Source organism: Phallusia mammillata, chromosome 6 (assembly GCF_965637545.1).
Source record: "Phallusia mammillata chromosome 6, kaPhaMamm4.hap1.1, whole genome shotgun sequence".
NCBI classification, from domain to species: domain Eukaryota; kingdom Metazoa; phylum Chordata; class Ascidiacea; order Phlebobranchia; family Ascidiidae; genus Phallusia; species Phallusia mammillata.
The window spans coordinates 9,842,233-9,866,398 of record NC_137257.1 but is presented as its reverse complement, the minus strand read 5'-3'; the positions used below and the strand labels follow the sequence as shown (position 1 = coordinate 9,866,398).

The following is a 24,166-nucleotide window of genomic DNA, read 5'->3' as shown; positions in this document are numbered from 1 at the left end:
AACATGTGAGGATTGCTTAGGCTAAGTTACTTGTTTATTAAAGTCGATATATTCTTCCTTTTTTAATGTTTTACTTGCGCGGTTTATTCATACACACCTTATATGCTTGTCTTAAGACTTAAGTTCTATAGGAATTATATTTCTCGTAACACGAGCGTTGTTAGTGTTTCAATACAATGTAAACAACAAAACGACAAAAATTAACAACAAAAAATTATGACAACAAAAACTATGTCATTCACATCATCGGATATTTAGTTTTGCCCTTTCAAATACCAGTTTTACTATTTGCTAATAAAGCTAAAAGAGCCACTTCGGAACAAGTGAAGCATCATTACAAGTTCAACAGGTTCACCTCACAAAAGAGCGTAAAGTCCCACAGTTATATTTGACTTAATAGCGCAACTTGCATTCCCAGAGTTGTTGTGTGTCCGTTTCTCCTTACTTTATAAGATTATAAAAATCACGAATAAAAATGAATACGTACTATATATGGTCCAGGCCCAACCATGGCAACGAAAAATTTATTTTGTTCAAATTTAGTATTTTTTTGAAATATTTGGTTTGGTTTTTGGTGTCATTAAATTCTGCATGTTGAAACAAGAGCCATTTATCACATTTTTAGCATCACCAAAAGTTTGCGGGGCTGACGCATATACAGACATACATTTTCGTCCCAGGGAGTTTCCTGGGTTTAAACCCCGTGAAAACAAGGCCGTTACGGTGTTTCTTAAAAAACGTATTTTCTGTCTGGTTCCCCTGTAGAATTGGGGCGATTTGATGGGGATTTTTTTCTGTCTGGTTCCCCTGTAGGATTAATCAGTAACGAATAGCTAGGAATTTTTAGGCAATATCATTGCAACGCAAAGGTATTTTCCGTTATTGTCTTCGTCAGTTTGACTGCCCGTATTATAGCGTTCGGAAAAGATTTGCCACCGACAAGCTTTAGGCATCTATTATGTCGCAAATGTTAGTGGTAAGTTGCAACATCAGTCTTACTAAGAGTAAAAAGGGCTCCAGTTGATGTTTTTAGCCAGGATATAACTCAGACCTAAAGTCACGACACGAATTATTATCAAGTATATTCTTACTAATTATTACTTTTTGGTTTCAGGCAAAATACTATGAAGCATCAAGCATTCGTTGTGTTCCTTTGAGTGGAAGGGGTCAACAGGGGTCAGGGTCATCTGGTATCGGCAGACTGTGTCATCATGAATCACTCGATTACATTGCAGTCAAGTGCGTTTCCATCCAAGGAGATGTACACCAGAAACAACAGGAAAACGAGTAAGTTTTGTCAAACATAATGTAAACGATTTATTTACGTTCATTAATGTGGAAAGTACATTAGTGTAGGCTTGTGTTTCGCAGTCATTTTAAACGAAATAGTGGGTGCTCTTTCTAAATCCATCCTGATCTTTGTGTTTGTTGTTTATAATAACCATGACAGTGTTTGCTTTAGAGCTCTTACAGAGATTGACATCCTGCAACAAGCCAGCCACGAAAGAATTATTCGTGTTTATGGAGCTTCAAAATGGGATTCTGGGTTCGGAATTTTAATGGAGCACATGCCGCGCGGCACCCTAAAAAGTCTCCTGCTGGATCGCACGACTGAGATAAAGGACATTTTGCTGCTTCGTATGGCCTATGATATCGCCGATGGACTTTCCCATCTGCATAACTTTACCGACTACAAACGTCTGACTCATTGTGATTTGAAACCAGACAACATTCTCTTGACAGACGACTTAAGATGTAAAATTGGTACTTTCGGCAGCGCATTGATCATCGATTGCACAGGGTTAGGTAGCACAGAGTTGGAAAACAAGTGCACCAAAGTAAAATTCATGTATGCAGCCCCTGAAAGACTCTTGGATCCCCACGTTGCAATGAGAAAAGAGGAAGACGTTTACAGCTATGGGATGACTTTGTATGTTATGTTGGAACGTAGACTTCCATACCAGAATGCGATGCACGGGGCACTCTTTAGTGAAATATTAAATGGACAACGTCCAACTCTGACTGTGTCTCGTTCTCCAATCATAACACTACAAGAAATAGTGGAAAGTTGTTGGAGTGGGCCAGCATCAAAACGACCGGCAATGGTCAATGTAAAAATCCAACTGCTTGATTTGGTTGAGCAACAAAAGCAACTTGCGATGCACAAAGCCGTTGGTCGCATTCTTGACAAGATGCCCAAACGACAGAAGCTTCCGCGGCCTCCGTCTGCGCAATGGCCAACACTGGATTCGTGTGTTGACAAACAAGGTAAATCAATCAAAACGGGTTTTGAAAACACGATCAAGTCGCACTTTATAAAATAGTATCATGTTCATTCCACATAACCATTGGCTCTAAAGCGTTAAAAACAGATCAGATAAAAATGAATCTTTATTTACCTTATTCAAATACAACCGATAGCAGTTGCTGACTTACGCCAACCATCTGTCGAAACGTTGTTCGGTTAGCAAACATTACATTGTAAAAATAGCCGTTGTGCAACAATGCAAACAAGTGTGGTAAATCAAACCGGGTTACGCCACATTTGTGTTGTAACTGGAACTTGGTAAAATTACCTTTCGGGCCTAATTCGGGCCGTTTTTCGGGTTAGCTTGGGGTATGGATCAGGTTTGAACTTAAGTTAAACAAACACAGACATAGTTTAAACCTGACTTGACACTCGACAACATTTTTATTGTAATTTAAGCTTTGTCAAAACTAACTTTCGGGACTATTTTCAGGTGGTTTTAATGCAGTTTCGGCCCAAGTTTTTGACTTCTGCTAGCGGGTTAGGACCACAATTTCGGGTCTGATTTCAACATTTTAAGCAAGATTACTGACAATATTGTTAAAAAGCAGGTTACTAAAACAAAAGAAAATGTGTAAAATTGGAAAATATTGGCTGTTGTACTCCACGGTTTCCATTAACTTAAATATCACTGACTCTTTAGGGGCGAAATTTGGAGTAATGGCAAGGTTTTAAGTGGGAGAGGTGGGGATATTAACGTGACTGACACAACTTTTATTCCTATGTATTTCTTTGTGTTTGTGCATCATGCTTACACAAGACTATATTGTGGTTTTAAGATTGTGTAATTAAAAAGGGGCTTTTAACAGTAAGATTAAATTGCCACTTTATCACGGGGGATTACAAAGGAAAGTTCATCGTTGAAGAACATAGATAAAACTGTGGTCTAGATTACCTAAATACCGGTATAAGTTGGAACTCTTTTTATTTGTAGATCCAGGTGCATGTGGCAACTGGGTGAGCTCGAATAATGATTCTGAGGATGAATGTTCAGAAAATTCATCCTGTCTATCAGGTACTAAAAACAGTCTTTACATTTGCACATATTTTGGCAGGACTTAACTTTATAGAGAGCTGTAAATTCAATACGATAAACATACATAACATTACTGTTCCAGTAAAAAATGAAACAGCACAGCAAAAGTACATTCGAATTTTATTACTTAGTGCACAAGTTTTCCACTTTGCTGAGAACTTACTCGTTGTGTAGGCTACTTGTAAATCTACTTATGTCCAACGGTAAGGCTTATAATGTGGCTTAACTCTTAACTTAGTGACATAGTCACATTGTAGAGTAATTGTTAGTGGTTATTTTAGGTTCGTCCTCAGACTCGGAACCTTACTTGCTTGAAACACGTTTCGAACACAGCAATGAGTACAACCACGCATTCAACCGTGGGCTTGGTAAGTTTGTCAAAGCTAGAGACACCACATGGAGTTTTTAGTTCATATTAAATTGGCCTTTCTTTTGGCAGTCTCAAAGAATTTTTAATTTGGCGTTTTGTGGATAAGAATACAACAGTTTAGTTTACAGATTTCTAAGTGGAACTTTACAAAGTTATTTATCCACAGCCGAAACGGAGCATTATAACCGAATGCAACAAGACGAAAGTGAGACCGAAGTAAAACTCCCACTATCATCGTCTTCAGACGAGGAATCATACATAGACCTTAATTATCAAGGAGGTAAATGCATCCATTTTTTAGAAGAAGGCAAATGTTTTTCGTACGTTAACAAATTAGCATTCTTTGGTTGAACTGTTGCACTGTTTTTTTTTAGCAAGGTAGTATTAACTTGAAAACTGCAAAGTTAAAAAAAAATATTTGACGCAAGATACTTGTGTTTAGAAAGTCCCAATGTACAGCTTTCAACACCTTTTTCGAATCGCCAAAACCCTACCCTCGTAAGTCACAGACCATTGACACGAACAGGTAAGAAAATTGTGTTGTGTTGTTGGCGCTTATTGATGCCCGAATTGGAAGGAAACTTTTAGGTTAGTCATATTGTTGAAATTAAAGAGTATTGGCAAACTTCCAGCAAGCCTTCTGTTTCCATCAACGGCACAAAATACTAACCAGAAAAAAAAATATTTGTATCAAGCATGACGTTTCGATCAACTTGTGTCATTCTCAAATGAATAAATCTAAAATCAAACAGCGCGTAAAACCAGTTTAAAAAGCATTAAAAAAGGCAAAAAAAACACTAGCGCGAAAGGCAGTTTAAAACGTAAAGATAACGGCGATAAAAAGCCCTTTTACTGCTTTTACGCGCTGCTTGTTTTTAGATTTATTCATTTGAGAATGACACAAGTTGATGTCGAAACGTCATGCTTGATACAAATATATTGGCTTGTTCGTTTCTGGTTAGAATCTTTGAAACCGTGAATTGCGTACCTAAGACACAAAATACGTTTCTTAATCCAAATAACTGACACGTGAATTTAAGAATCGAGTAAAAAATTACCATCTGGTGTGGTCTATTCTATCACATTTAAACCAAATGGATACTCGGAAGATATCATTTTTTAGGTGCTGCGCGCGTGAATCAAGTTCCTACAAAACCACTGTAAGTTTTTTTTTATTACTTTAGAATCATGATTCGGTAATAGTTGTTTTTGGTTTGAAGGTTTTTGGTTTGCCAGACATCGCCAGTCATTTAAGCTATCTGGCTAACTGATTTCTGCTCCATGGACAATTAAGTCACGTTTCAGTTTTAATACCCCTGTTGAAAACAGTGTTTTTCTCACGGTTGCAGTTTCGGCGAAGAAAGAACGAGAAGTGCTTCAGTTTTTTCTTCAATTAGAAGAGTGTGTGGCATTTCAACATCTAACTTCATGTGTTACAGTGACAAAGAAGGAACACGTACAATCAAAAATAATTTCAAATCTTTCGGTCCGCCATTGCCACCTAGGCCAGGTGGGATTACTTTGGCGTTGCCACAAATAAAAACTTATCATTATGATATAAATGTTTGTTTAAATTTCAGACCATGCTGTCGAAATTCCCAACGACATGTGAGTAAAATTGAAACAACATTTTTGGGGTACCCCTTTGACTGCTGAATTTGTTTAGATACAAATTTGCGTTTAGACATGATCTTGCGTTTTAATGTTAAATAATCAAAATCGGTAAAAGATAGGCAGAAACTTTCTTTGGAAAAGTTGTTAGGTATAAAAAAATTTACAGATTAAAGACATTTTTTTCGATGACGTTATCACCTACAAAATGTTGTCATTTTGTTTCTATTGGTTTGTAAAATTGCAGTGTATTTGTGTTTTTTATGATAATTGTTAGTTCCAAGTTGTTCTACGTACAATTCCCTAAAATAAACATTTGCGTTTTTGTATGACGTGATCAAATAGCTAATGACGTTATAACGACCAATTTTAGTTTTCTTGTTTACTATATTAATCGTGTCTTTTGTAGGACGTTTGGTGGTGGAGTCAGACCAAAAACCCCTCCAAGATTAAAGCGACCATTGACAGTAAGTTTGATTCCAAGGTAATAAAAATAAACAGATCAAAATAGGTAAAGTATGTCAAAGCAGTCCTCCATATGGCTGAAGTAGCAAGGGGTAGTCTAAAAAAACGTGGGTTAAGTGAAATCCTAAAATAGAACTTAATGCTAAATAATAAGACAGGAACAAAAATAAAATAAACTTGCAAGGTTGGTTTGTCAATTCACATGTCCCAGTTTTGACAGATTAATTTAAAACGTTAAAATGTTTTTGCAGAACTCGAGAAGTGCTCCTGGAAGTTCGAGGGCAGGTAAACAGTACAAATTTGTTACTGAAATATTTCAAATATTTTTAAGTGTATAGTTGACTGAAAACATATGGTAAATATCTACATGTTAACTATGTCGCGGGGATCCACAGAAATGACCACTTAAATCTGTGCTAAGTGCGCCAACATGTCATGTCTACTTGTCACAAAACAAGTTAATGTCCGAAACAAAATTAATGATTTACTAGAGCTGGTAAGTTACGAGAGATTACTTTTGGAGTGTATTTTCAAACATAATGAGATTAAATGCAATTAACCCACCTTTTCCGTTTTTTAAACCACAAACAATACTGCATCAATTGCGGTTAAAATTGATCAAATGTCAACGATATTCGCTGAAAGTCGTTAACTGGAGTCTAAACGCGTTGTCATATACCTAACAACGATAGGTTCTGTAGCTTTTTGTCATTAGTTCTGTGTGTAACAGTTCATATTTAGTCAAAGCATTCCTCTTTTTTGTTTGTTTTTAGTACCTGCTTACAGATCAGAGTTCATACCGCTACTGTAAGTACTTGCGTATTTTCAACAATTGCTGCAAAATGGCTGCAATTAGTTATGCTGATTACATTGTTTTGTATAATCTTTTGTAGCTACTTGCTTTTGTTTATTTTTCTACCTTAAATGTTACTCTTCAAATAACAAACTTGCAAACACATGACTGGCTTAACTTAACGTTACACATTTCTTAGGCAAAGACTGGATTCGGTTCCTATCCCGAAACAAAATGAGAGCAGTCTTCCTCCGCCAATTCCACTTCGCGACAGAACCAATCCAAACGGTAGGCTATGCAGCTTCTTAAACCTAGCTGTTATCAAATATCATTGCATACTAAACTACAGCATTCAGTACATTAAAACCAGTATTTTTGTCTGTATTGAGCGCATATTGGTTCAGGAAGTTTTTTGTGTAAGCACAACTTTACAAATAACATTGCACGTGTATTTTTTAAGATCTGTTCGTCGATGAAAGAAGTCCATCAGCAACGAGGTATATGCTTGTGTAAATAAATTTTGAAAGACAAAATTGCATTGATTATATTGTTGAGGCATAATACTTGCAATTCTATTTGAATAGAGCGCATACGTTTGTAGAAACAGAATAAGTCAAAACCTTTTATAAAATTAAATTAAAAAAATATAAATTATGTGGCAACATTGTATATACCGGTTGATTCTGTTATGGCCTAGGGAAGGGGTGGGCAACCTTTGTTACTGTGGGGCCAAAAACAAAAGCCAAAATTAGCTCGCGGGTCGCACACGGTGTATAACACAAGGTGATTTTACTTTGTTGCTTACCAAATATACATAACTAGTAGTAAAATTCGCATTTGATTCTAGCAACATATTGCCAGGTCGCAAAAAAATAGCATCGGTGCATTAATCTGCTCAAAAATGTATAATAGTTAGACTCGTTTGTCAGTACATTTCAAATTCAAGCGTCTCCGCGGGCCGCACAACCTTGAACCAAGGGCCGCAGGTTGCCCACCCCTGGCCTAGGGTATTGTACGCTGATGTGCTTTTGGACACTACTTGCGTCATAAAAGTGACAGTGTGCCATAGAAAACTTTTTTATCATGGCGTTGATTTTTTGGGTAGAGCTACTAACACCATAACGCAAATGACAACCTTGGGAAATTAGGGGGCGTAAAGAGCTGAATTTTTTATTTAGCGGCTATAAACGGGTTGGGTTGGGAAATAAGTTTTTAAATTTTTTACATTAGTAACTAATTTTTTGGGTTAGTTTTATTGAATTTTAAGTGCTAATACATTACCCGGGGTACCCCGACCCTAATAGCCCTAACCGTGAGCATTTTTAGAGATATAACCAATCGACTTTTGGTTGTCATTTGCGTTATGGTGTTAGTAGCTCTACCGATTTTACGTCCATAGTACAGATGCAAATATGTTCAATTTAATGACGTGTTTGTTTCTGCTAACCAACAATGGTTTGACGATTGGATTACGACCTTCTACTGTTGGCTAGATTGACGCCTGAATAAAATAAATGCTTTGCAACTAACGGCAACATATTGATCCTGACAACTGTATCCGTGTGTTCAATAGCATAAGAAAAGGGTTTTACGCAACGGAAAACGTTTTTATTTCCGAACACTGAACAGTTGTCTTCGGCCAAATGACATTTTTATTTTGTTTCAGTGAATTCTCAAGTCAAACTCCAGACAAGACAACAAAACCACCTCTTATTGTAAGTATGTTGAGAATTAATAATTTTTCAAAAAAACTTCACTTTACTTACATACAGAAATGTCACAGCGCTCCTATAAGTTCAAGCACAGGTATTGCTGCACAATCAACAGGTAAAAAAAACATTTTTTTATCTTTCTTGAAGTGCTAATTACAGCCAGCTCATTTGACTTGATATATGTTAGTTCTGGTCAAATAGTTATAAATCAAACGTAAAAGTTAAGAGTTGATCTGATTCAATACTAATGAAGTTAATTATGCTAATACGCAGATTATAATTTCTGGAAGCTGGTGCATTTTGAAGGACACCACACGCTTAGTAGCACAGAAGGTAGGTTAGACATCTAAACTCGTTGTTAAAAATTATAGGATTTATAGAAATTAGGCTGTAAATTAAACTAAAAATTGGGAGTTAATTGCTGTTGTGTAATCTGCATTGGATACAAAATTTGGATACAAAATCTTTTCATCCATATTTTACCAGATAAGACCGCTCATGAGCACAATGCAACATCAAAAGTCAAAGGTGAAATATAAATTGAACAAGTGTTATATCTCATCCTATGCCTCGGTAAAATAAAAATAAATGAAACATCTCAAAATAAAATCAATTGATAATAGAAAACAAATACAGTGTAAAAAACAAAAAAGATAGACATCTTAAAATAAAACAAATTTGATTTGTGTTTTTAAAGATTTTTCCAAGTTTATCAAGAAAGAAATCAGCATCAGCAATTTTCGCAAACAATTCAAAGAGCTTTGCAAGCAGGGGGCTTTTTCAGAAGTCCACGGTCTTGTCAAAAAGATGACAGATCGACTTGAAAGTCACACTGAGTCCAAGTGGGAAAATTTGCTGGAGCTTGCTAGAAGCGAAAAAGTCAGAAAAAAGTTTTTGGATTCAGTAATGTACATCATGATTGCTTCAAACATCATCGAAAAATCTTCAGACCCCTATTTCAAGATCCATGGCTACACGAAGTGCGTTTTGGACATGTACTTCGTTTCTGAACTATTGGCCAAAAGTCACAAAGAAGTTGTTACCTCGTTGCTGTTACCCTTCATGAATGCAAACAAAATCAAATTGGATCATGTAAACCCATGCAATCGGGACCTCAAAGCCTACTTGAGATTTGAATGTGAAGTTAATATCGGTCGTGTCCAGTTCATGCTTGGGGATTACATCAGCACTGAAGCCACTTTTGGTGAAGCGGACTTTCGAGCATGTGGACCAGTCAAACGGTCAAACATTTACGCCCAGTGCTTACTTGAACGTGGCAAAATATATGCCGATAAGCGTCTTGCTGAAATCTGGGCTCAAAACGAAGCCCAGTCCCACACCCACCCTGAAGAAGGTGCTTACGAATATGATGTTGCGACAGATGTACGCTACAAGTTGCAGAAAAGAAAGGAATGCTTGAAAAAAGCTGCTAATTGTTTCACAAGGGCTTTGGAGGCTTTTGCGGTAGCTGACGATTTGTCAAACGTCGAAAAGCACGAACATCGTGAAAGTTGCCGGGCAATGCTTAATAAAGTCCTTCGGCTTTAAACTCTGAAGCTACTTTAAGAAATCTAAAACAAAAACAGATTCAAGTCTTTATAACACAGAGATTCTAAAAATCGAACACTAATTTTTGCAAGGTCTTACTAGTTGCTATTATTTCCAATTAGTTAACACTAATCATTGTGTAGAAATTTTGTCTATTGGAATTGGGTGTAATGTACATACGTGCGTCCTGTGCGTCAATTGGTCGCAAACAATATGACTAAAGTGGCGCAGGTTATGTTCAGGATATATTTCGAATTTGGCAAGTGTTCTTTTCTGTTATACTTATACTTTCATGTTTTACTTACACGTATTTTGCAACACACACATGAAACAGAAAAGGGCAACTTTTTAACGCAATGAATAGTATACTTCAGTATTTTATTGCTTATAGCGTAACGAAAGCGTCATGGCTATTTTATGTCTGCGGTTTTATGTCAATGATGTGCTGCGTCCGTTTTTCTGATGTCCAATGTGATTTCAGTTTGAAATGTTATGTCGCATCTTAATTGAAAAACCATGACTTAAAAGTACATTACTTATGCGAATAGACATACATTTTCGGTACTTTATCTTTATGTCATTACAAAAAATGCGAACTATTTTAGCAGTGACGGGTTATGGGGTAAGTGCTTAATGGGGTACAACCTGAGAGCTCCAACACCCTCAGGCTGTAAGTGGGGCCTAGTCCCTACGTTATAGTGCTTTGTCCTATTAACGTTTCATGTGGATGTACGGAAATGGATGGGACGCCTAGCAAAGTTTCAGTCAAGGATCCAATACAACTTTTATCTGCTCCTATATTTTATAATTGAGTAGCAAGTGCTTCTGACTTAAAATCAGTAGACGCGAGGTTGTTAATCGAGATATCTACGAGTCCACAATACTGGTAAACTAAATGTTTCCTGTTAAGATGCCAGCCGAAAATTGCAGTTCCCATACAAGTTTAAGCGTGCGAAGCACTTTTTTCCATAAAGCCTCCACCTTGCGACTAATGTTTGCCTTTGGGTTCAGCACCATTCGGGTATTCCCCGATGGCACTCCGCATCCTACATTTTTTTATGTACTGGTTTACTTGCCGTTTTTTAAATGAGGTTGTACGCTTGATAATGACACCGACTAAACACAACAGCCAACGTGACCACAACAAAGCAAGCACGTGTATTGTGGCAAAAATATTTCACGTGTCAGCCGCTGTACATTTTCTTGTTGATTTACTTTGTACAAGACGTTTTTTTATCTGTTTATGTTAATTGGGATAAATGTCGTTATTTCACTTATGCAAATACTTTTTCACTGATGTTCACGTTTAAATGTATTTCTTATATATATTTTCTTATGTTATATTTTAAAGTTACTTACATCTTTTCTTTATTTTTACCTAATCCCTCATTTCCACTCAATACCGCTTTCATTTTCTTTGTTCTAGTGGCACGCTTTTTCCACGCACTGCCTTTTCCCCGCCGCATTTTCCGCATCGTTGATTGGCGCTCCCGGATGTGCCATGTAACTTTGTAAAATTGTGTAAGCCGGTGATTGGTAAATGGCCCGCAAACCGAGTTCGGTTTTGCACGTGTTGTTAAGGACGGGGCAGTCTCGTTGTGGGCGTCTAGAGTACGGCAGTTTTCTTGTTACACGCCTTGTTTCAGATAAACACGCCTAGTTTTCAGATAAAGAGACCTGATTTGTTGACGTTGGTGCAACGTTGTTGCAAAGGTAAAGACGCCCTTTTAGCAAAACCAGTGTTAGGTGGATCCGGCTTTCAAGGTAAGCCGTTATTGCAGGGTTCTGGATCGTTTACAGAATCAGTTTACAGAATCGGGGAGACAGTCCCGGGGAATAAGTAGATCAGATTGGCAGGGCTTTTGGGATTTATTCGGCAAAGGTAATCTCGCCACCCGAAATCGCTAGACCCAATTCTGGGCTCCATTCCATTCCTGCTCCAGCGTTAAGGCCGTAGATCCAGTTAAGCGGTATTTGTTGCTTTCGGCCATAGATGATCTGGAATGGACCCTGCAAGACAAGGCGCCGCAGGAATCAACTGATTGGGCGCTTGCAACTGCCTGGTTAATCCGGTCGCGAGTTTGTTTACGCACTCCGTGCTTTAGGGAACTTCGCCTACCGCAATGATTCCAATGCCGCGTTAGGAACGAGATGTTGTATGTGACTTTGTTGCAAGGTTTACACGACCGCCCCTTGGCCAACTCAATTCCGTCTTTCATCAAATACTCGCGCGATTTCACAAGTGCGGCTCAAATGGTTATTGACCACACCAGCTCTCCTGTTATTGAAGTAGCTGCGGTGGAATCAAATACTTCGGATATGGGGATGATGCCTTTTGTATTAAAATACAGATTGATAAGTCGATTGTGATGCAACAGTTATGTTTATTTAAACGTACAACTTATTGCTTAGCGTGTTTTTGTAACAAGTTTCAAGTTTAGTTTATTTGCACTTAAATCAACGAAAATGGATTGTAACACAAAGATTATGCGTGCGGGGCAGCGAAAGACCACGTGGTCATCCTGTCAGCCACCCCTTACACAAGAAGGTGACAGTGGCAAAAAAGATGGCGGGCGACAAATGTCCAAAAACGAAGTAATTAAAGTAAACGTGGAAAAATAAATTGAACGGAAACTAAAAAGCAAATAAACAATCTGGAAAAACAAAGTAAACAGAAATTAAAAAGGTGTAGCAGAGGGCAAAAAGATAGCGAGCGATAAATTGTGAAAAAATAAACAACTAAGCTTACGCAAGATTTACACGAACAAGGAGAGTAAGGGGAAAAATGTAGCTAATAAACAATCCAAAAAATGAATGAAAATGAGAAACAACAACAGAAAAGCACATGATATAACAAAGCAAGGGAGTAAGGGACCTGGTCCTGCTTGGCAGGATTGTTTCTTACGAGCACGTGGTTGACTGATTTCGTTGCCATGCCAAGCCGAGCAAACTCTAAGTCTCATTCAATAGCTTATTTTTAATGTTTGATTTAAATTTGGCAAACGGTAATGTTTTGGTTAGTTTAGGGATTGCAGCCCAACAATATGTTGTTATTTTACAAGATCGAGTGCCAGGAATCTTTTCGGCTCACACATGACTGCTGCATGTTTGAAGCTGAAAATTAGGCATTATAAGCCTAGAATTGCAAGACTTGCAGAGATGTAACAAGTTTCTCTATAGTGTTGACGTGCAATAAAATCTGTGTCCCACTTTGTTTTCTTTCCGAATTATAAGCTCATGTATGACTCATTTAATGAAAGAGGTTCGCCATAGCTGCCATAGGCCATTCGAAGCAGCAAAATGTCCTTTATCTCAAACGTTTGATCCAGCAGGAAATAAACATTTGCGACATGGTAGATGCCTAAAGCTTGTCTGTGGCAAAAATTTTCCAAACTCTATAGTACGTACAGTCAAACTGATGGTAAAATAATACATTTTCGCGTCACAATGATATTACATAATAGTTCCTAGATATCCGTTACTGATTAATCCTGATAGGGGAACCGATCAGAAAAATCCCCATCACCGCTTTATGAGAAACGCCATCACGTCCTTTTAACCCCGCAAACACCTTACCGTCGGAAGTTTGCACACTGTTACCCCCTATTTTTGTGAGGGAAAAAATGTTTTTTGACTTTTGTTAAAGCATGTGGAATTCAACGACACGAACAACGAAACCAAAACTTTCCTAGTTAAAAAAAACATAAAAAAAAACACTAAATTGGTGCTAAATTAGAACAAAACGAATATTTTCGGCCTGGACCATATACAGCAGGTAATGATTTTTATTCTTGATTTTTACAATAGTAAGGCTTATATAGTAAGGAGAAAATGACATACAAGAACGCTGGGAACGCCAGTGGCGCTATTGAGTCAAATACAACCAGTCGAATTTCCACTCTTTTGTGAGGTAAACCGTTGAACTTGTAATGATGCTTGACTTGTTCAGAAATAGCTCATTTAATTTTATCAGCAAATTGTAGGACTTGTATTTGAATTACGGACAAAACTAAATATTGTGATAAGTTATTTATTGCTTTCTGATGTTGTGAATTACATAGCGAATTTTAATTGCATTTTATTGAAACACCAGCAACGCTCGTGTTGCGAGAAATATAATTGATATGGAAATCAAAACACGCATAGTGTGTGTATAAATACGAATGTTTTGCTATAACAACATGGAATAGCCTGTGCAATCTCCACATGTTCATAAAAACACTATGCTGTGGAAGATGGTTCCTTTTGCGAACAAGGCTGGGTTTTATGGTTGTGTGCTCGCGAATACCCATCAAAAGGTTACTGGATAGTCCCATTTTATTCGTCTCAGCGCACGGTCGCACACAAGTTAGTTACGACAGAGAGACTTAATAACTTGGAGCGATATAATGACGGTGGCGTTTGAGCTCTTTGGAAGCACCGCAAAACATGGCTGAAGTAAGTTTGTTTGGCAAATAGTAATTACCAATTAATCAGATTTTAATAATTGCCAGTATCAGCTAAGATGAATATGTTCATGCTTTAATATGCCTGACATACCATGATTTGTGAGTATCAGGTTAGCATATTGTTGACTACAAACATGTACTTAATCAAAAATACCAATTTAAAGTTATCGGAATAAACTTATGTTTATGTATTAAATAGTGGAAAGTCCTTTCTCGTGTCAAAGCGGTGTAATCTTCCTTTTAGCCTGGATTAGGCCAAAGTACCAACTATACTTATTTACAGCCGAAATACTTCAAGGCATCGAGTATTCGATGTGTGCCTTCCAGTGCAGGGGGTCAACTGGGGTCAGGATCATCTGGTGTTGTTAGATTGTGTCATCACACATATCATAACTACATTGCCGTCAAATGTATTTCGATATACGGGGATGAGCAGCAAAGAACAAGACAGGAGAGAGAGTAAGTTTTACCTATATTTTAAGTGTTTTAAAATAATACAAATAACTGCAATATGATGATAACCCACTGGTTCAGTAATCAAAATACATAAGCACGTAATACAGGGAATTGCAATTACTATCACACTGTAATGCAGCTTTAGATTTCAAAACAGTTAAATATGTCTTTTATATCATTAACTGCACATTCAGTGGTCGGCAACCGCATGTTTGCGGGAAGTTCGTTACGGAGCTGTGATCGTTTTCCTCGTGCATCCCGGTAAAGATAAACTAATTTAAGCTTTTTTATGGCTAAAGATTTTTTTTTAAGGCTGGTCAGCGATAAAAAATGTACTTTTAAAAAGGGGTCCGCAGTCCAAAAAAAGTTGCCGACCCCTAAAGTTACATAACATAAATATTTTTTCTAAAGTTTATCAACGTTGTGGTTTTTTAGGTGTGAAGAAACGGTTTTATTTTTCTGTGTTAAAAAAGACATACATTTAGGATCCTTAACGAGGTTCAAATTCTTCAACAAGCCAATCATGATAGAATCGTGCGTTTACATGGGGCATCGAGATGGCCTTCTGGAATGGGGATCCTCTTGGAGTATATGCCGCGTGGCAGCTTGAAAGATTTGCTGCTAAACCAGGCAATTTCCATCGATGACGTACTGTTGCTTCGTATGGCATATGACGTAGCTGATGGACTTTCGTATCTGCATAACTTTACCGACTACAAACGTCTGGCCCACTGCGATGTGAAACCAGATAACATTCTCATGACCGATGACCTTAGATGCAAAATTAGCGACTTTGGTAGTGCGAAAATAATTGATCAAACTTGGGTAGAGGGGCAACTAAAAAGAATAAATGAAATTGCAAAAACTACATTGTTTTACACCGCTCCTGAAAGATTGAAGGACTCAAAGATCGCTTTTAAAAAGGAAGAGGATGCCTATAGCTTTGGTATGACCTTGTATGTGATGTTGGCGCGAGAAGTGCCATACAAATGGCATGATTGTCTTTTGCGGGCAATTATAAACGGTCAACGGCCTAATATACCACAGTCAACTTCAGCTGAGCTTGACGAATTGAAGATCCTGATGCAAAGATGCTGGAGCGGAAAACCATCGTTACGGCCAACTTTGCTGGAAGTAAAAAGGCATCTTTCGGTGCTGGGTGGCGATAGGAATGACCCTGCAGTTTTAAGGGCAGTTGTTGAAGTCACTGAGATGCTTCCATTGCAAGCTTTACCACCTTCTCCTAGTTTGGAATGGCCAACAATCGATCAATGTCGAATTAATGAAGGTGCACGTTCTACTGGTAAGAGTTCTTGTGTGTTACAGTATAGTACTCAGTACTCATTTTAAATGGTTGGTATGTACACCAAAACTGTTTAAGATCAAGTACAGATCGGGTCTTTAAAAGTTATCGTTCTCAGCCATTTAGTCTTAAAAATCAATATCGAACTTTAAATGTGGCCCAATTGCAGTTTTCCTGCGAGATTTCGGTGTAACTTAAAACGGTTGCCATGTACAACGTGGTGTGGTTCATTGTGTTTGGGTTGATGACATTTAAACGAAACGTGCAGCGGTTGTGATACGTTGGAATTGAAGACATGTATCATTTTGACACGATTTCTTGGACAATTAACTTGCCTAAGACGAATACAGTTTAGGAAAAGTGTTATCCTAAAGCATTTTATCACCAAACCCGATTTTATGCGTGTCTCAACCGTTTTTGGCCACAAATATGTGGGTGTCTTTCTACCCAGACATGTTTACTCACGTTTGAAGAGGAAAGTATGCGGCTAACTTGATTGCCTTTGTCAGACGCCCAAGGCAGTGGTCGGCAACCGCCGGTCCGCGGCCTGGCACTGGTCCGCGAGGAGTTCGTTACCAGGCCGTGTCCTTTTTAGGTAAATGCTTTAAAACACTTTGCCTATGTATCCCGGGGTTGATAAACAAATTTAAGCGCTTCCCTTGCTAAATATTTGCAGTGTTTTAAAGGCCGGTCCACGATAAAATTTTAGTTTCAAAAACGGTCCGCTGTATAAAAAAGGTTGCCGACCTCTGGCCTAAGGTTGTTTCTCCTACTCTGGAAGTTCAACAAAGTATCTTGCGCAATGTCAATACCAAACGTGTTGCAACAGCTGATCCTCAAACTCTCTTTGAATTCTCGTTTACGAGGACAAAGTGAAAGTAAATACAGGTTCAAACTCCTTTGTCCCTTACCACGTTAAAAAGTCGTCACTTTTAATGAAAGTTTTTCAATTCAATTATTTTTAAGGCACATTCAAGTCTACACATTGCACACCTTTTTAAAATTATAACAGCTGACACGTTTAGTTTCTTTTTCAATAACAAGGCATTGTTTATTACGTTACATTTAAAATAAAAAACAATACTTGTCCGCAAAATTGCTGCCCGTAACTGACTTACCGATTGTGATAGAGAAGTTTATCGAAAATAATGAGTAATAAACCATGGCCTTCAATCGCCAGATTTTGCAAGCCCTGAAATAAATTTACTTATATTGGTCGATATTGTTTTACTCTTTAGTGGAGGTAAAACCTCATTTTGAGAGTTGACAAATACATTTTTGATAGCTTGTGTTGGTTTTGAATATTGCGGCCATAAACATCAGGCTGTAGCAGATTTAACTAGCGAGATTTTGGTGCAATTTGAAATGGTTGCAAAGTATAACGTTTGGTGGTGTGATTACATCGTTGCGTTTGGGTTGTAACAACATTTCAACGAAACGTACAGTGGTTGTGAAAGACTGTAGTTGAAGCGCTTTCTTCAAGCATTTCATCTCTACTTTTTGACGTTTGTTTCTCTTTTGTACGTGTGTTTCCACCTAGAAAAGCCGAACATTGTTTACGCGCGCTTGGATAAGACTAACTTGATTGCCTTTGTCAACCGCAACATCTGGAAATGTTTTTCCTACTTGAAATTCAACATAAGGATCTTACGTAATGTCAATGCCAAACGTGTTGCAACAGCTTAACAATGTTAAGTGCGTAATAATTTCTAGAACTTGTTTGCGAGGACAAAATGAAAGTAATTAGAAGTTGTCCTTTGTCCCTAACCACGTTAAAAAGTCGTCACGTATAATGAAAGTTTTTTAATCTAATTGTTTTTGAGGCACATTCCAGTCCATACATTGCACACCTTTCAAAAATTATAAAAGCAAACACGTTTAGATTTGTTTTTGTTTTGTGATGAGCTATAATTAAAGTGCTTTCTCTAAGCATTTAATCTCTGTTTTAGTGTTTCTATTCTGGACGTGTAAGAAATTTTTGTAAGCAATACAAAAAATCGTTATTTTTAGTGAATGTTTTTAAAACTATTTTTTAACGCACAAACCAATCTCTACATTGCACACTTTTCTAAAACTTTTTAAGACAAAACGTTGAGAATCGTCTTTATTTATTTTTAATAATATAACGTACTTGGCATTGTTTATTACATTACATGTAGGATAAAAACAAATCCTTGCAAAGTTTTGCCTGAATGACATCGTCTATCGGCGCCGATGAAATCTATTTGGGTCAATCATAAGAAACAATACTCATGTGCCCATTTGAGATCATTGCTGTAGTTCGAGTCGACACTAATCAAATTAATTTCTATTTATTTCACATTTTCCAGAACAAGTAACTGATGATACTAAAGATACTGACAGCGATTCAGATCACTCCTTTGTATCCGCGTGTTCTCATTTTTCTTTTGGTCAGTACTTTATCACTGCTTAGTAAAATTTGCATCATCAAGAGTTAAAACTTACTTGTTGTAACATAGATGACTGTGTAAGTCCATCAGTTGATTCAGAAAGGCTAAACGACTTCGGAGAAAAAACCGAGGCTCTTTCAGTGGGTAAGTGTAGCAATGCCAAGTCTCCGTTTTATAAGATTGTGTTTGACATAACCATCCAACATGATGTTTTAAGGATTACAATTAGTCATGCTTTTTAGAAGGCACAGAAGTATTCCGAGATCTTCAACAATCGTATGAAGGCACCAATAACAACAGTGTTTTTCTGGACGGTAACTAACGTTTGTTTTAGCAGAAAACATGGTTAACTGACATGGAGTTGAGTTTATTTCACTTTTGGAAAAAACACATTTAACGACACAATTGCACTGAACAATTCGTTTTTTTTAACTCGACTCAAAATTATTTCTCTAAAGAACGTTATCACTGAAGTTGTTTTTAAAGTTTTAAAATTTGTTTTCCGTTCTCAGAATATAAAACACCAATTAAAGAGCTCTACCAGGGATCTACAACAAATGAAACCACTACAATTGGTGCGAACAGTAGAGAAAGTAATTTACTATTTGATTTTCAAGTTTTTACATTTGTATAGTGTTAATTGAAGACTTTGTAACTGTATTTTGACACATGTACTATAAGACCACATTTCGGCTATATCGTCGGCTTGACCAGACTAGAAGCCGTAACTTTATACTGTAGCATTAGATTTGTACCAAACGAAAGCAAGTAATATGTTTTCTTATAAAACTGTGCTGTTGTTTTGGCAGTACCACCATCTGATTTACACGGAGTGATGGGATATCAAGCAATTTATGAAACAAATGAAAACATACAACTTGATGGAGACGGTTAATTTGGTTTTCAAATAACATATACCTCTATTTTTATTATTTTTAAAACACATCTTTCACTGATAATTTGCAATTTCACTGATAAAGTTTAAATTTGCCAAATATGATTGTTGGTATTTTGAAAAGGATTGTTTAATTTGTTCTATTTTTATCTTTTTTTACAGTACTTAAACGATAAGGATATGCGTATGGTGCACAAAGGCTGTAAATTACTGACAGAAATCGGTTTTGTAAATAACTACAGTCACCAATTTTATAACATTCAATCCCAAATCGTATTACCTTTAGCAGCGAAGTTCCTTTATTAATAGCAAGTGCATCCTTTTTTAGACGATGAGTTAGGAGATTGCAGTGAATTCGATTCCGATGAGGAAGCAGGTTTTGAGCAAATGTCTGTATCAACTGACAACTTACGCCATGATGAAGTCCAAGAAGGTCAGGATAGTTACAACATCAAAATCCTTATCCGTGCCCCCAAAGTCCTCAAATAAATTGTTCCCATGGTTTGGCGCAGAGGTTGAATAAATGACCAGTGTTTGCCTTTTAATAAAGTTTATTGTGTCGCTTAAGCATTCCATCGTCGGCCACACAATTAAAAGCGCGTCCAACCTTAACTCCAACAAGCTTTTTTCATGTCGTACGCCTAATAAATCGCAATTGCATCCCAACAGAACAGCTATCCGTGCAATTTAGTGCAACGTAGCTTAGACAGGTGTAGGACGCCTGAAACAAACGGTTGTGTACATGGCAGTTTATTGCATAAATTTGAGTCCTTAAACCAATAAAATTATCAGCGAGTCCTAACTCATTGCTCTCTACAGAACAAGAAATCCGCCACACAGATGATCACGACTACGACGTTGTAAACGACCATTTGGGCCAATACGGACTTACTCCTGGCAACGTTAAGGATAAAGCCACGAAGTTTAAAAGTGAGTGTTTTAGCAACCTAAAAATACTTAAAATGGAATAGGCTATATTACAATTCAGGCATAAAAAACAATCTACAGTTATTTTTACTATTTCTACCCTTTTTGATTATCAGCCAAACGAAAAGCACCTTAAAAATGTTCAATGAGCAAATTATGTGATAAAAGACTGTAGATTTATTATGTAATTTGTCGCAGGTCGCCCTGAAGTTCCTCCACGAACAAATCGTCCGAAGCTACCGATCCCACAGTAAGTGATTTTACTCACGGTAATTTTTTGCCCTTAAGCGTCTGTCAGCTGCATTTTTTAGATAACAGAAAAACAAAATCGGCCTTGTTTTGTTGTTTCTGTCAAAGATCGGCTTTGAAATATCGAGAGAGCGTTGTACAAATTGTCATACCGATTTTAAAACATCATGACCCAACACACTAGGTCTACATTTTGGAAGCAATAAATGTGCCGAAATTTCGTCAAATGTGCCTTTGCAAGGTATTTTACTTAGCCTGCAGGACGCATGCGTAATTACAAAACAAATGTCAGTGTCTATAAAACTTCTCGTCAAATAATACTTCATGAGATTCTATTCGATATAGGAATCTTGATCTGGCCCTACCAATTTTAACTAGGAACATTAGTCCATTTATGTTTTCGCACGCTTGAGTATTTTACCCCAATAGAAAAACTGTGGCCCGTACAGTAAAAAATCGCTTCATACAAAAAAAAGTGGAGAAGAATTGCAAGAGACAGGAACTGAAATAAATTATTTTGTGAAAATTCCATTATTGTTTATTGAAGTACCGTTTACTTATTTTGTATCAGGTAAATGAATACGTAAAAGTAATTTTATTTTGTTAATATTCCAGGACGCCCGTAGAAGCTGATTCTGGAGCTTCCGTAAGTTTTGTTGCCAAAATTTTACCGTCGCGTTTTAAATGCAACATTTTTAACAACTGATTTTTTCGCAGAAAAAGGTGATACAGGGACCTTCATACCTAAAAGGTCGGTATATATATATATATGCAGACTTATAAACACCGTCGTCAATAATAAAAAAATATGCCCACTGTTTAAATGGGTATGATAAACACTTAAACAAAATTAATAAACACCTAAAGCTTTCACCGTCAATGTGTGATTTAAGTGTGCTATTTACAATTCTGAAAGCAACTAGACAAAAGGTTTGCTTTTTACCGCAACAAACCTCTAACTAACACATATTTACATTATTCTTACTAAACTGGTAATTGTTTGGAATGTCCTCTGGAAACTGCAGATTAATAAACCTGTCCTGTCTGTAAGTTATATGCAGATATTTATGTTACAAACAAAAACCAACAATTTTGGTCCAAACTGAGGTTATTAAAAGTGAGTTAGGTCATTTCACCAAAATTTGCACAAACACTTAGATTCCGAAACCACGACGGAAGCGAATCGGTCTAAATCACAACGAATTCCTAGCGAAAGTCATCTCACTTCTTACTTGACAAACAGAAGGCGACGTTTGATTTCCTCAACCACGCAAGGTGATCCCCACAAACAAATACGTTATTTTTAGACAATGACATGGCTTTGTAATGTATTACAAAAAGTAAAAAATAAAATCTGCGCCCTCTGGTGCTTAACCAATTGCAGTTATATTTTAAGAATTTTTTTAGCAAGTTTAACGTTTCTAGTGTGTTTTATAGGGAGACAAAGCAAAGGCGGAAAAGCAAGTTTCAAGAAACGAATGTCGGTCTTTTTAAAGAGCAGAGGTAAGTACGAACGAAAAAAACAAATGCTCATCCAAAAACAGAAACGTACGAACGAAAACAATGAGGGCATAATTACATTTTTCTCCATATTTCAAAATACAAACAGAAAACTTTTTCAAGAACAGCTTACTTAACGTTTAAACAATATTTTTTACAAAATATTCACAAAATGAGTTAAACAGCGCAAAGCTGACTTCAATCAACATTTATGCCGGAAATTCATTGCTCATCTTGAACCTATATTGAAAATTTTGTTTGCTGTCTTGCAGATTTGAACTTGTACGCAACCCTAACCTCGGAAAATGCATTAAAACTCCGAAAAGAGGCAAAGACTTGCTTCAAGCAAGGAAAACAAGAAGCTAAGACATATGCTGCACAATTAGCGATGGAAATATCCGCAGATGACCAAGATTCAACTTGCAACAATTTACTTCAACTTGCCGCTGAAGAAAGAAGCAAAGGCAAATTGATTGACTCAGCAGTGCTTCTAATGATGACAGCAGAGTCCTATGACCGCATGGTGAAACCTAATTATAAAATCAAAGGTCTAGCTGAATGTGCCCACGAGTTTTATGTTCTTGCTAAGGAACTTGTAAGTGGTGGAAAGAGGAATCTCATTGTGAATCTAATTTTGCCTTACGTGACCGGAATTAAGCTAAAAGCAGACCGAGTCCATTGCAATGAAAGTTACAAGATCGTGCTTGTGTTTGAGTGCGAATACAACCTTGGTTTAATCGAGCATTTGGTTGGCCACAACTTTGCTGCAGAAGCCACCCTTAGCAAAGCGACGTACTGGCCAGCTCAAGTGGTAAAAAGGACCAGCATCTATGTACAGTGCCTTATAGAACTTGGAAATGTTTACATCGACCATAGTCTGACCACTCGCAACGCCGTGGTTGCAGAAAATCTAACCCCTTCTCAAGCAAGCCAAAATGCGCAAGGGTTGCTCAGACCGAAAGAATACATGGAGAAGGCGATTGATTGTTTTGAACGAGCACAAGGCGCAATTCAGCACAGTCAGGACTTGTCCATCACCGAGCGTCCGCAATTTTACCAAATATGCAACGAAAAATTGCAACTCGCACTTGCTTCGAAAAAATCTTTAGAAGAAATGGACTATGAGGAACAAGCAACTTACGAATGTTACGATTACGAAGCCGTTCAATGAAGTCAAATGGTGTAATGGGCACGTTTGTTTTCGTACATTGGTATTTACTATTTACGTCCGATTGTGGCTGTGTACAGATATTTTTTTGTTTCTCATTTAATGCGTATAACATACAAAAAGTGATTATTCTTTGTTGTTACGGTTTCTCAATTTTTTGCATTCGATTCAATTTTTTAGAATTGACCCAAATTTTCGTCGAAGTGGGAGATCGTAATTTAATTTTCCTGGGGTTTATGCTTTCAGTCAACGTGTTGCCTTTTAAAGTATATGTGGTTTACACAACAGTACCGTAATACCGGAATGGTACATTGAGATAGTTTACCTTGTTTCTAATCTAAATATCCATTGGCACTGTAAGCGTTAAAAACAGATCAGATAAAAATCAATCTTTATTCAACTTATCCAAATACAGAACGATAGCAGTTGCTGACTAACTCCAACCATCTGTCGAAACGTTGTTCAGTTAGCAAACATTTCATTATAAGAAATAACCGTTGCAACAATGCAAACAAGTGCTGTAAGTCAAACCGGGTCAGGCCATATCTCCGTTGTAGCTGAAGCTTGGTAAAATTTCTGGGTCTAATTCGGGCTTTTTTGCAAGTCATCTTTGGGTATGAAATCAAGTTCGAACTAAAAAAATTTTTAAGTAACTTTTTAAAGATTTTGTTGTGCCTGCTCTAAGTCGCATTAAAAGGCTATCTGCTCTTTTCGTCACAAACCACAATATAGCTTATCACTTCCTATATTGTTAACAGTTTATCACGAAGATCGGTGACAGGTGGTAGAGGAAGTTGATTACCACAACATCCTCACTTGTCTGCAGCACTATTAGGATATTGACGGCTTGATGGTTTGTTGTCTGGTATTTAAGGCAAGTAAAGTTTAGGCACATGTAGCTACTGAACTGTTGAAATCCAGTAGGCTACAAATTTTTAATTGTGAAATGAGATTAGGCGAGCTACT

General features: G+C 37.2%; 1 protein-coding gene across 1 annotated transcript; it reads left to right on the top strand.

Annotated features, from left to right (window-relative positions):
- The first annotated feature begins 14,271 nt into the window (after positions 1–14,271).
- On the top strand, positions 14,272–23,893 carry LOC145234220 (uncharacterized). Its single transcript, XM_080098975.1, has 16 exons — positions 14,272–14,280; positions 14,575–14,750; positions 15,233–16,050; positions 18,381–18,461; positions 18,531–18,605; positions 18,704–18,775; positions 18,974–19,054; positions 19,271–19,351; positions 19,685–19,789; positions 20,176–20,286; positions 20,482–20,533; positions 21,148–21,178; positions 21,250–21,283; positions 21,691–21,807; positions 21,970–22,035; positions 22,305–23,893. The coding sequence occupies exons 1-16, from the start codon at positions 14,272–14,274 to the stop codon at positions 23,201–23,203; spliced, it is 2,808 nt and encodes a 935-aa protein (XP_079955101.1). The 3' UTR covers positions 23,204–23,893.
- Positions 23,894–24,166: the final 273 nt, after the last annotated feature.